Below are 15,470 nucleotides of genomic sequence, written 5' to 3' on the forward strand. Positions count from 1 at the left end.
AAAAAGTTCTTGCGCAAACACATTTCGTACTGACTGCACGTCTCACAGCTTCTAGAGGCGATCGTCTAGACCAGTCTCACTTAAAAAGTTGAAATGGCACATTGGGCACAGTGAACACTCCTCCAAGCGCCCAAAAGCTTTTCTTCTGAAAAGGGGCGGGAGTCCAAGCTGTCAACTGTAGATTTGAGTGTTCTTCGTTCGGCCGCATATTGAGGGCACACACAAAGTACGTGTGTACGAGAGTGTGACAGGTGCTACATTCAGGGTCCCGTGCTTGTCCAATCTTGTGAAGGTATCGGTGGATGTATGCCACACCCAGCCGTAATCGATGAATTAGTGTTTCCTGGCTTCTCCGCAACCGAAGCGGAAGCCGGAATTGTAATCAAGCGTCAAGTCTATGAAGGCGCTCTTGTCGATGTTCGGGGTTGTCCCAATGTCGTGCCGTAGAAGTTTTAAGGGAGGTATGTAGCAAGGCGTTAATGTCATACCAGGATAAATGAATTTTTATAACAGTTCCGTCAGTGTGCGCCTTTTTTGCTTCCGCGTCAGCCTGTTCGTTTCCAGCTATTCCACAATGGCCGGGAATCCACTGCAGCACGATGGTATGCCAGGAGTGAGACGTCTCAGCAAGTAGAGACATGATGTCATGAACCAGAGGACTATATGCGGTTCTGTCACTCATATAACTGCTGATGAGTTGCAGTGCTGGTTTTGAGTCACAGAACGCTGTCCACTTCTCGAGACTCTGTTGCAGTATGCAGCGAACTGCTTCTCGAACTCCGGTCAACTCAGCTGCTGTAGACGACGTCCTGTTTCCTATCTTGAATCGTTGTGCGATCCCCATTCCTGGCACCGTGTAGGCCGCCGCGGAAGAGGTCTGTGTCACAGAACCATCTGTAAAAACATGTTCGTAATATCCATACATGTAAGCAATGTATGATAGATTGAAATGCTTGAGCCCCAGCAAGCGGCATCTTCGACTTCTTCATTATTCCAGGGATTGAGAGTCTCACCGTTGGCTTTGCCATCGTCCAGAGTGGAACTTGGGGTATGTCATACGGTTGGAAGTCGACGGCAATAAGTCTTGCTGCGACAACACGGCTTCTGAGTAGGCAGACACAGACCGTACACTTGTGACGTTCATGAGTGGATGATTCCTGTGTCTGGTCAGTAGCCTCAGATGCACTCGCAATGGCTCATGTTGCAGATAAACTCGAGCTGGGCACGCACGTGCCTCTGCAATCGTGCCCCAAGTAGACGCACATCGTGGTAGTCCAAGGCAAATTCTCAGTGCGCGAGCCTGAGCACTTTCAAGTGTGCGCACAGCAGTTGTACAAATCTGAGAAAGTACAGGCGCACTGTAGCGGAAGTAGCCAACAAGAAGTGCCTGGTAGAGCTGCAGAAGAGATGACTTGGATGGGCCCCATGATTTTTCAGACATATGTCGAATGATCTGATTAAAGCTGTCTAGCTTTTTTTCTTAATCCAGAGAGGTGCTTCGACCAAAATAAGTCACGGTCGATGATGACTCCCAGTAGCTTGTAGTGGGTTACTGAAGGTATAATCTTCCCATCAATCATAACGGGGTAGCAGGCCATTGACTTCCGTGTAAATGCCATGGACACACTTTTTTCCGGTGAGAGCTGCAGTCCGCGACTGCTTAAGTATGTCGACGTTATCGACACCGCGCGCTGCAGCTTCGTTTGCACTTGCAAGCGCGTTAAGCTCGTGGTCCATATACAGACGTCGTCTGCGTACACAGAGACCGAGACTGTGCCTGCATGTTCTTTGACCACTCCAATGAGAACGATATTAAATAAGGTTGGGCTCAATACACCTCCTTGAGGCACTCCACGATAGACGGAGTGGTTCTTTGTTTCACCGTCTGGAGTAGTCATGAATATCGTTCTCTCTTGAAGATAGCTGGCTATCTATTGATGCATACGTACCCCGACGCCACATTCTTCTAGGGAATTTAAAATTGCATCATGTAGAATGTTTTCAAAAGCACCCTTGATATATAGAAAGACAGCAGACGTTAATCGACGGCCACGTTTTTGATGTTCAACAGTTGTTACTAGGTCAATGACGCTGTCGATTAACGACCTACCCTTTCGGAAACCTGTCATTGCGTCTGGATATATATTACGTTTCTCCAAAAGCCACTCCAGGCGCGTCAAAACTATGCATTCCATGGTTTTACCTATGCAACTGGCAAGCTCCACAGGTCTGTAGGAAAGCATGGCATGGGGTTTCTTGCCTGGTTTCAATAATGCCACGATTTTGCTTGTCTTCCATTGTGCAGGCACAGTTCCCGAGGACCAAGAGAGATTGTATAAAGCTAGGAGCTGTTTAGTCGCTCGAGCGCCTAGATGGCGCAAGGTAGAATAGGTAATGTCATCAGGACCAGGCGCACTTGAGTGTCTTGAAGAGGAAATCGCTGCACGTAGCTCTTGCAGCGTGAATGGGAGGTCTAGACGATCGTCCATTGTTGGAGGAGCACACCTGAGCTCTGAAGCTATCGATGTTGTAGATCCAGAGAGGTGTATGCAGAAATCTTCCGCAATTTCCTTCTCACTGCGCGTCTGGGTGATAGCCAAAGCTCGGAAGGGACGTAGCTGTTGTGGAGGAGATGGTAGTGCTCGTACAACATGCCATATTGTGGACAACGGTTTTCTTGGGTCCACGCTGGTGCAAAAGGAGCTCCAACTTTGTCTGTCGCGCTTGTCTAGGTATCTTTGAATTTTCTTTTGCACACGGCGTGCCGTCCTCAAGTCTGATATCAATTTAGTTCGCCAGTATTTCCTCTGGGCGTGACGTCGGACGGCCCGCAGCTCTTCGTATATAATGTCAATGGATGTTCTTGTATTTGATGTTTGGATGATGCGTGTTGTTGCGTGCATTGCTGCTCCAATGCGCTCTTCAATCTCTTTCGGTGAAATTACACAGTTGCAGGATTCTTCTAGCTTGTTCTGAAAAGCGTCCCAGTCAGTGCGTCGCGTATGAGAAGTTAAAAGTCTTGTAAACCATCTCAGTTGTACATAAGTATACGTAGGTGAGCACTGCCATACGTTTCAGCATCTGTGCACCAGGCAGCAGAAGACCAAAGGCATCGTGAAGCGATAGCTAAATCGAGGCAGCTGCTGTACGTTGTTCCACGAAGAAATGTTGGTGAGCCATCGTTAAGGATGTCAAGATCATTGCTGCTTGTGAAGTTAAGAAGTTGTCTTCCTCGAAGATTTGTGATCCTACTACCCCAAAGATGGTGGTGCGCGTTGAAATCACCTACAATAATATGAGGTCCTTGGCAAGAGTCAAGAACAAGTTTCAGGTGTCCAGAGTCAAATCTTCCCCTGGGAGAAATATAGCCACCAATGCTCGAGATTATCCGGCGCTTTAGCATCAGTGTTATAGAGACGTACTCGTTGCTGCTATGCACCGGAACTTGGTTTAGCGAATACGTGAGGTCACATCGCACACATAGTAAAACATTGCTAGTATTTCCACTTGTCCTAGACGCGAATTGTTCATATCCAGAGAGTCTAAATGGCGATGTCATATTCGGCTAGCATATTACGATAACTGGAAACCGATGCTTGAGCACTCTCTGTTTAAAATCTCCCAGGCGACGCCGTAGACCTCGTGCGTTCCACTAGAATATTACGGAACCGTTTATTCTTTCCTGTAGCGACAACCTTGCAGTTGATGATGCCATGGCGTTTACTAGCTTTTATACAGCAGCAAGCACTGGTTCTAGTGCGTCGAGAATTTGCAGCGCAGCCTTGGCAACGGGCGTCTTAACTCCGATGAGCAGCATTCGCAAGGAACGAATCAACTGTGCAAGCATTGCCTTGATTTGCCCATCCGACGATGAAGGTGCAAGTTCACGCTGGCGTTCTGTACTCCGAGATGGCACGGAAGGCCATATAGTAGTGTCCTTGGTGTTCAGAAAAGTAGACGTGGTTAAATGTGGCTCTGACGTTTGAGGGCTGGCAGGAGCACCCGACGACGTTTCCTGGAGTACAGATTGTCCTGTTGTCGGTGCTGATCTCCTTCTGCGATTACGTGAGCGCCTCTGGCGGCGGTGGACCTTGGTAGCTGCTTCTCTGTGCGTAAATCGATCTCGTACCATTTTCCTTAGCACAGACATTTCAGTCTTTAATTTTGGACTGTCCTTCGACGTTGCCTCGTGCGGTCCATCGCAGTTAGGGCACTTCAAGTCAGAGCCAGCACACGTCAACTCATCGTGATCACCACCACAGCGCGGACATGTCATCTTGTTCACTCACACAGCACTTACATGCCCGATTTTCTGGCATTTACGGCACTGCAAGGGCCTAGGGATGTATGGACGGACAGTATGTCGCACATAACCCACTTTTACATGTGTTGGTAAGGTCTCTCTCTCAAAAATGAGTTTTATGCACCTCGACCGTCGAAAACAGTATATGTCTGTGATATGGACAGTTGAGGAGATTAGCGTTGGGAGATCGTCATTATCAATATCTGTATCGACATCGTAGATAACACCGGCGGTGGTGCTGCCTCCATGTACGATGAATGAGCAGACAAGTATATTTCCTAGCTCAGTTACAGCTTTCAAAGTGTCGAGGATGGTTCGTGTAGTCAGATCAACAGTATGTTTCTTCTGGGATTAATTCGGACCTCTCTGATTTGCCCTGGAGCCAGCCTCTCGAGATATGCAGTGAGAGTTTGCCTATTGAGGGAATTGAGGTTGCCTGTAGCAGCGACGGGGATGTAGGCGATTGTGTACGCTTGCTGTGTGGGCGGCTTATTGTAGTTAAGCTCACTCACGCTTCATGTCCTACGAAGTTTCCTCTTCAACCGACGATTTGTGACCTCGGTATATCCGCCGTCAGAATCCATGTCGTCGATGTCTGAGCAGCTCGATGACCTTGGCAGAGTCGCGTTGAGGTGGTCGAGTGCAGCAGACCGACTTGCAGCTTGAAGGCCAGCCCCCAACCTTCGCGGCAGAGGAGGCGGAACGTCCGTCATTGCTTTTGATATCGTACCCGCCACGGGAGCGTCGGTACGCACAAATTTAACCGAAAAAACCAGAGCGAAGCAGGGCTAGCAGCTTATCAAGAACTCGTCTTCTTCGTCTTCCGCAGGACTGTTATAAACCACAGAGGTCATGAGAAGGAAATTAACGGAAAAATAAAAATGGGTTGCAGTGCATACGGCAGGTATTACCAGATTCTAACTGGAAGCTAACCGCTATCCTTGAAAGGAAAGGTGTTCAATCAGTGCATTCTACCAGTGCTAACATATGAGGCAGAAACTTGGGGGTTAACAAAGAATCTCGAGAACAAGTTAAGTACCGCGCAAAGAGCGATGGAAGGAAAAATGTTAGGTGTAACGTTAGGAGACAAAAAGTTAATGGTGTAGATCAGAGAGCAAACTGGGATATCCGATATTATAATTGACATTAAGAGAAAAAAATGGCGCTGGACAGGTCATGCAATGGGTTGGGCAGGTGCGGCAGGCAGCCGGTGGACCATTAGAGTTACGGAATCGGTGCCAAGAGAAACGAAGCGCAGTCGAGGATGGCAGAATAGGTGGGGTGATGAAATTAGATAAACTTGCAGGCGCAAGTCGGGATAGATTGGCGCAGGACAGGGGTAATTGGAGATCGCAGGGAGAGGCGTTCATCCTGCAGCGGGCATAAAAAATGGGGTGATAATGACGATAATTTAGCAGTAAAGCTACATTGAGTGCTCACTTATGATTATTGCATACATCAGGTCTGACCTTTTTTATTAGAGATACATATGCGACATTGCCGAATATTTAGTCAAGTAGCAGCGAAATTGTGGAACTTTCTCTTCAAAGCAGATTGCGCCACTGTGGCGCACCACACGCTTTTTGGTTGTCGCAACACGTGCTAGTCAAGTGATGTACGCTCTATCTCAGCCAACGTCGAGCGTATATCCCGTTCTAGATGAAGCGCTTTGTTATTTATAGTTTTGAAAAGCTATTTTAAGTGCTCTCGTTGTCTTGCAGAAGGACTAAACTGTGCCTGTGGAAGATTAAGTTTGCAGGATTATTCATCTGCCAACAGGAACAATACAATACTATTTTCGCTCCCGTACAAGGCGTTCGGGGGCCCTCGCTGCAACACGTAATTTTTTTCTGTCTCCCCTCCCTCACATAATAACCAAAGCACCTGAAACGTCTTCTATCCCATAGATGTGCTGGCAGTTCTCCCGTTGTCTTTAAAATGTTTTCACCGGGTGCAGCATTTTAATTTTTTTACGGCTTTTGTTGCAGCATCATCATAATTTCTGCTGCGAGCACCAAACCGCATGCACGAAAAAATTATATGAAGTAGACATCAAATAAAGGTTTATGTTGTATAGTACATCATTAAACTAACTGTAATACTTATACTGGGATTTATTTGCCTCGTCATTTTTTTTTCTCAGTGTAGAAAGGAGGTGCTGCACTACGTCGGTTCTCTTAAAGTAAAAGAAACACACAATCGCAAGATCCGGCAGCTTCTTGAAAAAATAATTAAAGCGTTCATGTGTTTTATTACTTCTGTGCGTTTCAGGAAACCCCAAGGTCGAATTCATTTCGACGATGAGAAGCGTAAATGTGGGTGTCTTTCCAGCGGGTACTGTCAAGAGGACGTTAGGAAGTGACAAAAGACGCCGTGCTACGACACCTAAGCAAATTACTTTAATTACCGCTGGCGCTTAAAGCGAGTCTTCTTAGTGCTTAAGAAGCTTTTTTTTTATCTTTCAGTGATTAAAACTCTGAAGCGTCAAAGCAGGTAACAAAGTAATTATCACATTATCCTTCGTGTCTGGAGAAGCAACTGCTCCGAAGCATGCGCAAGTTAAGAATCAGAACCTCAGAAAGGGGCAAGAAATATATCACAGACCGCGAATGCGTAGTTCTCTTAAGATTTTCTAATGTATTGCTATGCGTATTTTTCTGTATATATCTATAGACACGTCAGCACTTCTGTGTGTGTTTTGAGACTATATTAGGCACATGTATTCACTTGTTTGCGTTACTGTGTGTGTTCCCTGTGTACTTTCACTCTCTAATGTGTTTTACTTCTAGGCAAAACTTCGCAAATGTTCATGATATTTGACTGTCTGCAATGTTTTTCATTCTTTCCGTGCTTATAGTTTCATTGGCCGTGCGTAATAGGCGCCAATAAAGGCGCCAGCCACTCCTTATTTTCGTATCAATAAAGAAAAAGTAACAAGAATTACACAGCACTGCACAAACCCGGTCTTAAGTAAGGTTCTCCTTGCCATATTTGGTCCCTTAATATTTCGTGTGTCTTGGGGTTTCATTGGCGTGGCTGAATCCAAAGAACTGTTTTCACTTTCGCGCAGTCTAAAAAAAAAAAAAAATGTCGCCCGCATAACAAACTTTGTACTGGCACATGAAGAGATACTATATGAAAAAAAAAAGAAACTACAGGTAACGTTTTTATACCTTCCAGCGAGCCCTCAATGTCATAGCGCGGAAATAAATTAAGAAACGTCTAACTTCCCCCGCTCGTACTTTACATGCCTCGTGATCCTCTCATTCGAAACAAGGCCTTTCTTTAGCTTTTACTCAACACAATGTCGTCCAGCGCCGCGGGCACTACACCGGTATTGAATCGGGCTCTCAAGAAAGATTTCTCTAAATTTTTTATCGTAGTTCGGACGCTTCCTGGAGAGCTCCTTTGACTGTTTTTGAGGCAATCTGGCAGCGGTCTCAGAGTGTTCCTTCATTGACATCAATTATATTCAATTTCTCCGTTACACGCACCAGGCACGTAGCCAGGGGGGGGGGCTCCCCCTCCCCGCCAAAAATAAGCGATTTAGCCCCCTCCGGTCCTCGTCACCACTCCTCAACTATATTCCTAAAGCACCGGCATATCAGTCTTGACACATGACAGCTATTCGGCCATCAACACTGGACTGCTGTTACAATAGTATTATGGCCGAGGCGCCGAAGCGATCGCTGATCGGGTGGAGGGAAGGGCCACTGAACTAAGGACGTGAAAGTGCTTGATACTCTCCCAGCTAAAAGCGTGGAATGTTTTCGCCTTTCTCGTTATATCCATGCACACGCGCACACATGCACGCACGCAAGAAAGGTTTCTCAAGAAAGATATCTGGACCATTTCTCTAGAAGTGCCATGTCCTGCTTTGTATCTCTTCTATGTATCCCTTTTAAGGCTGGCAGACTTCTGTTAAACATTTTGTACTGAAAAGCAGTTAAACGCTTCAAACTGCGTTTGCTCTGTTCATCCTTGCCTTCGTCGTAATCGTATCCCGTCGTCAGGCAGCCTCGCCATGCTCAGTTTGACCTTCGCCATTTAATTGCAAAAAAAATTGGAGACCCTGCAGCAATGTAGAGACAAATTTCATTTTATTCATTTCATTTAATGATACTGACAGCATTTTCAAGCTATTGCAGGAGCGGAAAAAGCATAAGTATACTTGGGCACGAGTTCAACAACCACATCTGACACAATGTACAAAAAATGCGATGGACAACAAAAACAGCGAAATTAACGAACAAGAATACAGATTACACAAGCTTACGTACGCAGGGATTTGTGCTATTGTCTAGGTGCGGTATGATGTATGAATGATTGGAAGCGGTCAATAAAGACATCAAGGGAGTGACTTTTTACGATGGGTACAAGGGTTCTGCAAAAGCTGTATTTCCATATTATTAAAATTTCTTATATTCATGAGTAACATATCAATCTTGTCCGCTGTAGATGTACTATCTGATGCAATTAAGAGAATTGTATTATCACTTTTCGTTGTTGAGTTACAGGTTTGTAAACTTGATAGTTTCGTGTTTTGAAAATTTTCAATGTTTGCCAATATTTAATAAAAATTGACTACTTAACTCAAACATTCAAAACAAACAGTCACTAGATTTTAATTTTTTCTTTTAAGTGCAACAAACCTCGTCAAATTTGGTGCAGTGGTTGCCGAGGAAAACAAATTCTCCTTTTACATGTATTTAGCACGAGCACCAGAGATAAAGCTTCCTCTTAAACCGAGGTACCTCAGCTGTTACACTCTATTAACTTGCTTACCTGCATTAAAGTAGGGTATTTTATTACTTATTTCTTTCGAGTGACGGACATAATTGCTGACTTTTCCAGATTTAGCACCATTTGCCACGCGGAGCACCGTTCTTCTATTCCTTGTAAATTAGTGCGTGGCTTCTCTTGGTTACTTGGGTATTTAATTGTGTTGCATACGACACAATCATCCGCGAACAATCTTACTGGAGCTGTGGTAGGTTTTCGTAGATAATTTATGAAAATCAGGAGCAAAAGGGGGCCCAAAACGCTCTCTTGAGGCACACTTGAGACCACTAGGGAAAAAGTCAATTCAAAACCTCCAAGATGCACGAACTCTTCGCGAGAGGTGCGGTAAGAAGAAAACCTGTTTGTTGTTTTGGAGTCTCCGAAAATAGCGTTAATTTTTGCACCAACTTTGGGTGGGATACCTTATCCAAGGCTTTTGCGAAATCCAGGTATACCATATCAGTTTTGTTAACGGCTGTTTATTGCTCGAGAGTCCACGAGTTCTATAACCTAGGTGACTGTGCATAAACCTTTACGGAGTTCATGTTGAGAAGGATGTAGGATGTTGTTACAGTCCAAGTGTCAATAGCATTCCCACGTAGGAATGCTATTGACACTTGGACTGTAACACTGTAACACTGTACTGACCCAGATAATGTTGTGTGCATAGAAGCCTCGACATATATATACATTAGAATGAGCTATTTTGAAGATATTCACTAGCGCTTCTCTAAAATACGGTTTCAGAGTTATAGATATAGATTAATGACTGTTATGCACAGCTTACCAAAGGATACTTTACATCTGATGAATTCTGGGAAGTCTCAATCACTGGACTGAAGTTAATATGATGGTAAGCCCTTTCTGACGCCTAGGAGCACTCCGCTAACAGCACCTTGACGTGGCGTCTCTTATATCACATAATTCGAGAGGCGAAAATTGTCACTGATTCCCGCCCCTTGAATGCGAAGTATTGGAAAGTTTTATTGTATAAGCAGTTTATGAAAGTCAGCACATTTCATTTGAAGACTGATGGCATTCCACTGAAATATGGAGAAATTTTCTGTAGCGGTTATTGGTGTAGTGCTTGCCGCAGTTTCGGCCTGGATTGTTGCCACAATAGTGCTTTCAGAGTCAACAAGGCTTTCACTTCTGGTAGGTTGTTTGCTTCCCGAAAAGTCGATAGGACTGCCGTCAGTTGAGTCACCGATGCGGTGGTATGGTCGCTATTAAGTGGCGTTACTTCAGCAGTAGGTGCGTAAGGTCGCTGAGAATAATGTGTGCGAATATTGAAGCTTTCTGGTGCATTACTTTATACCTGTTACCGTGTGGGTTTCCGTAGCATTGACGCATAAGGCTGGGCGCTTCACTGTCGTCCTTTTGATTGGTCTCTTCATTGCACTCTTGGTTGTTATACAATATAGAGTAAACAGACGAAAGTTAGCGCTCCCCTTGCTCTCTTCCGTCCTTCCTTGTTTGCGCTAAGCCATTATATCTATGGCCTACTGAGCAGTGTCTCATCATTGTTGGAAACGTCGCGCTAAATAACGCAGTGATCAGCACATAAATGAATACGTGAAGAAATGTGATTGGACAAACCATTAATATATGTGAAGAATAGTAGGGCACTCTGAACTGAGCCTGGCGGCCTACCTGACTGCCCTCTAGTTAAAGTCGAGTCATATCCATTAAGAGTAACGTATTGATAGCGATTATTAGGAAAGTCTTCCACCTAGGTAGGGGATGAAGAAGAAGTCGCCGAAGGGAGCGAACGCATTTCACGTCGGCTCCGTTTTCCAAGAATTTCGCTGTGATTATCGCTCATTCACCTCATGAATGTAACAACAGCGTATGCAGGAAGTCACCAAGATTCTACTGGCACCATATTCAAGGTGGGAAACGACTTCCTTCCCAATCACAGAGGCTTTTGACCAGCTCCACGCTAACCCTCGCCGGAGCTCGCTTCGCCGGAGCAGTGATGGAAGTTCAAGTGAACGGGGAGGACATCTCCCCTGAAGAGTTTCTCCAAGGCAACGGTTGGTGCACCATTCAATACAATACCCAATTCAACCGCGAGGCCGCGCAAAGCAACACCCAGAACGGAACCCACTCCCGCACCGGCGAGGGAGCGAACGGCGATCGACGGCGTTCGCGTCAAAGACAGCGTAACGTCAAGCAGCAAGTCATCAGGAACAGTAAAATGCCACTACTCCCACGAAGTGATTTCAAGGTCGTGATACGACCAGGAGGAGGCCTCGACGTTGCCGCCACTGGAACCATGCTCCTCGCATCGGCCATTTACCGGGCGGCCAACGTACCGGGGCCAGAGGCAGGGGAGGACACGGTGTGCACCAACAACCGCCAAAACATCATAGTCGTGAGTACACCTCACGCTACTCACGCCGCTAAGTACAGACAATTAGAAGCCATCACCATCGGTGATCGCCGCCACGAGGTCAGTGCCTATGAGACGGCCCCCGACTACACGGTGAAGGGAATCATCAGGGGAATACCGTTGGAGGAGGACGCCAAGTCCATTCACACCAACATCGTTCACGCCCGCAACCCCCACGCCCTGGCAGCCAAACGGCTCAGTAATACCAAGACGGTCATAGTGGCCTTTCAAGGACCGCGAGTGCCCTCCTACGTCAGCTACGGCGGCGCCCTCCTTCGCTGCGCCCTGTATCGCAAGCAAATCGACATGTGTCACGGCTGCGGGAGACTCGGTCACCGCATGGACGTGTGCCCCAATCCTCAGGACAAAGTGTGCCGTGGTTGTGACGCCCTCAACCCAGGCCTCGACTACCAGTGCTCCCCACGTTGCAAGCTGTGCGGGGGAACACACATGACGGCGGATCGCAACTGCCGCGCAAGGTACAGGACCCCCTACGTCGTGACAAAGAGGCAATGGGAACGACACAGGGCCGCCGAGGAAGCGGAGGCGGCCGCCAAAGCCACCAGCCCCGCCGGCAAGCCGAGCTCGAGATCCAGGACCCGCAGCCGAGGCCGCTCCCGGTCCCGGAGCCGCACCCCAAACCCACGGCAGCAGCAGCAACGCCGGTCTCGCAGCCGCACCCCCAGAAGGACCTCAACAAGAGACACTGAAACCACCGAGAAGGTGAGCTGGGCAGATGCGGCCACGGGAAAACGAGCACCAACCGCGAAGACTGGCGACAAAGTACCCGCTAAAACAGAGACGGAGGTAACTAAATTAACACAGGCGATACAAGCGCTGCAGAAGCAAATAGAACACATGCAGAAACAGATTCGCGCAAAAGACGACCTCATACAACAACTCCAGCATGCCGTGAAGAGCGGTACCGATACAGAGGCCATGCATGAAACTCAAGAACAACCCATAGAGGACGACGAAGTCGTATACCCCGACACTAAACGCAGACCCACTCCCTCACAGACCACTCAGGCCACGCAGGGAACAGAAGAGGAAGTCATAGAGGACGACGAGGTCGAGTTCCCCGATACCAAACGAAGACCCACTCCCACCCTTACAGAGGCAACACGACCCAAGCGCACGCGCGCAGCGATACGCGACGCGCGAATAGATGCACTCGAGGCTCGCTTAAGCAATCTCGAGTAAACGATCATCGCGTCCATCAGGCGTACCATCCAGCGGTACCTGGAGAGTGTTCACCTCAGACTGTCGAGATTAGAAGCCGCAAACAGCATGATCGTACCGTCGCATAGGGAAGCGGCGCAACACATGTCAGAAGACATAAACATGGCCCGACACTCATCGAAACAAAAACACACGATATGGCAGTGGAACTGCAGAAGTTACCAAAACAAACGAGCGCACTTACAACAATACCTGTAAACGATCCCCGAACGCCCAGACGTCATCATACTCCAGGAAACGAATGGTCCCGCCAAACTCGCGGGGTACCAGTCTATAACAGGCAAGGCTGAGAAACCAAACGTCACCACACTGGTCAAGCGAGCGCACACAGCTATCAAGCACGCCACCAAAATCAGAGGCATCGAAAACGTTCTCGTAGAATTAATTCCACCACGCAAGACTCGCAACAGCATCTTCGTACTCAACGTCTACAGCAGTCCCAGATGCCGCCAGCACCGCTTCCATGTCCTCTTCAAACGGGCAATCGACATCGCCAAGGGGCAACAGCTGTTCATTGGGGGGGAGTTTAACGCGGCGCACACGGCGTGGGGTTACAAGCACGATCACCCTAAAGGCACCCATCTATGGGCAACGGCACAATACGCCGGACTCGAGCTGGTCACCGACCCCGCGGCACCAACAAGGCAGGGCAACAGCGTAAGCACTGACACGACACCGGACCTTACTTTCACGTGCAACACACGCAAAGTCACTTGGACAAACACCATGCAAGACTTTGGGAGCGATCACTACATTATTTCCATAGAAGCAGAAGGCGGTCCGCAGGAACACAATGCAGGTCGTCAAATGAAGATCACCAACTGGAATCGGCTACGCAAACATCGTGATGAGCAACAGATGGAAGACATCGAAGATATAGAACAATGGACCGACCAACTGCGGTGGGATATCGAGCGCATGACGCAAACGATCCCGTCGACAGCTGGGCTCGAGACAATAGACTCCCGGTTGCTGCACATGTGGGAAGCCAAAACTCACCTGCAGCACCGATGGAAACAACAGAGACACAACAGGAGACTGCGTAAACGGATAGCACAGCTCAACAAAAAAATAGAAAAGCACGCGCTTAACCTGCAACATCAAGAATGGGAAGAGAAATGCGCGGAGATGGATGGTCAACTCACCACGCGTTGCACGTGGCAGATACTGCGGTACCTGATCGATCCCGCCAACACCAAGACCACACACATGCAAGGCATATACAAAATCATACACGCTTACGGGGGAACGGAAGAACAATTCCTACGGGATGCGGAACGCCTTTACATATCCCAAACGCCACCGCAAATATATCCAGACTACTCAGGAGAAAGCAACGCCACCCTAGACGAGGAATTCTCCGTTGCCGAAATCCAGGTGGCCCTCGTAAAGCTGAACACCAAGTCGGCCCCTGGCCCCGATCGAATACCCAATAGGGCACTACGCAATCTCGATTACGGGTCGATCGAGAAAAAAAATACATTAACGAGTGTTGGGCGCATGGCAAGCTACCCCGGCAATGGAAAGAAGCAAATATCACACTGATACCGAAACCCGGCAAGAAATTACAGCTGGAGAACCTGCGCCCCATCTCCTTCACGTCCTGCGTGGGCAAGTTAATGGAGCACGCGTTTCTCAATAGACTCACGGATTACCTCGAGGACAACGAATTATTTCCACACACCGTGATTGGGTTCAGAAGACATCTCTCCGCTCAAGACGCCTTTCTGCAACTAAAACACCAAATCATAGACAATCCGGGGCGTTCGACGAGAGCCATCCTCGGGCTGGACCTGAAGAGGGCCTTCGATAACGTTCGCCACGATGCCATATTGCGACAAATAGACAAGCTAAATCTCGGCCTGCGCACGTACAACTACGTCCGAGACTTCCTCACGGGAAGAAACGCTCGCATGCGAGTGGGGCAACTACAGCCAGAGCAAATCAACATCGGCAGCTCGGGCACCCCGCAGGGCTCGGTGATCTCGCCAATGCTCTCGAACCTCGTCCTGCTGGGGTTGCCCGACCGATTGTTTCAAATCGAAGGACTGCATCACACGCTATACGCGGATGATATTACGATCTGGACGACAACGGGCAGCGACGGAGCGATCGAGCAACGTCTACAACAGGCCATCCAATGCGTAGAAAACTACCTCGTGGGCACGGGACTCGCCTGCTCGGCCGAAAAATCCGAACTGCTGCTATATAGACCAGTCAGAAAGGGGCGCCCACCTAAATGCTACACCCCCCTGGAAAAGCAAAAGATCCAATTAACGGCATCAAATGGCCTACCCATCCCGATAGTAGAGAAAATCCGGGTACTAGAAATGATGATAGAGCATAAGGGTGGCAATGGCGAAGTACTTCGCAAGATAACGGCAAAGGCCACCAGCACGATGCAGCTCATTCGACGCATCACCAACAAACACGCGGGCATGCGCGAAGGCAGCGTCATCCGACTCATACAAGCTTTCGTCATTTCTCCGATAAGGTACACGGCAGCGTTTCACAACTAGACGTTGCGCAAAAAAAGCAAGCTCAACGCGCTCATACGCAAGGCGTACAAATGTGCGTTGGGACTTGCGCCTGGAGTTAGCACCACCAAGCTCTTAGAACTAGGCCTGCACAATACGGTCGAAGAACTCGTGGAGGCGCAACAAGTGTCCCAACTTGAACGCCTATCCAAGACCCGCCCGGGCAGACACGTACTTGAAAATCTCAGCATCACATACCACTCGCAACACG

General features: G+C 48.0%; 1 protein-coding gene across 1 annotated transcript in view; it reads left to right on the forward strand.

The window, feature by feature from the left end:
- Positions 1 to 11,063: 11,063 nt before the first annotated feature.
- Positions 11,064 to 15,470, forward strand: part of LOC142586382 (uncharacterized) — a 286,970-nt gene continuing 282,563 nt past the window's right edge. The window contains exons 1-2 of the mRNA XM_075697629.1: positions 11,064 to 12,203; positions 12,957 to 13,938. Of these exons, the coding sequence (XP_075553744.1) occupies positions 11,064 to 12,203; positions 12,957 to 13,938 (2,122 nt within the window). The remainder of the gene's footprint in view (positions 12,204 to 12,956; positions 13,939 to 15,470) is intronic.

The sequence above is a fragment of the Dermacentor variabilis genome, chromosome 6 (genome assembly GCF_050947875.1).
Source record: "Dermacentor variabilis isolate Ectoservices chromosome 6, ASM5094787v1, whole genome shotgun sequence".
In the NCBI taxonomy this organism is placed as follows: Eukaryota; Metazoa; Arthropoda; class Arachnida; order Ixodida; family Ixodidae; genus Dermacentor; species Dermacentor variabilis.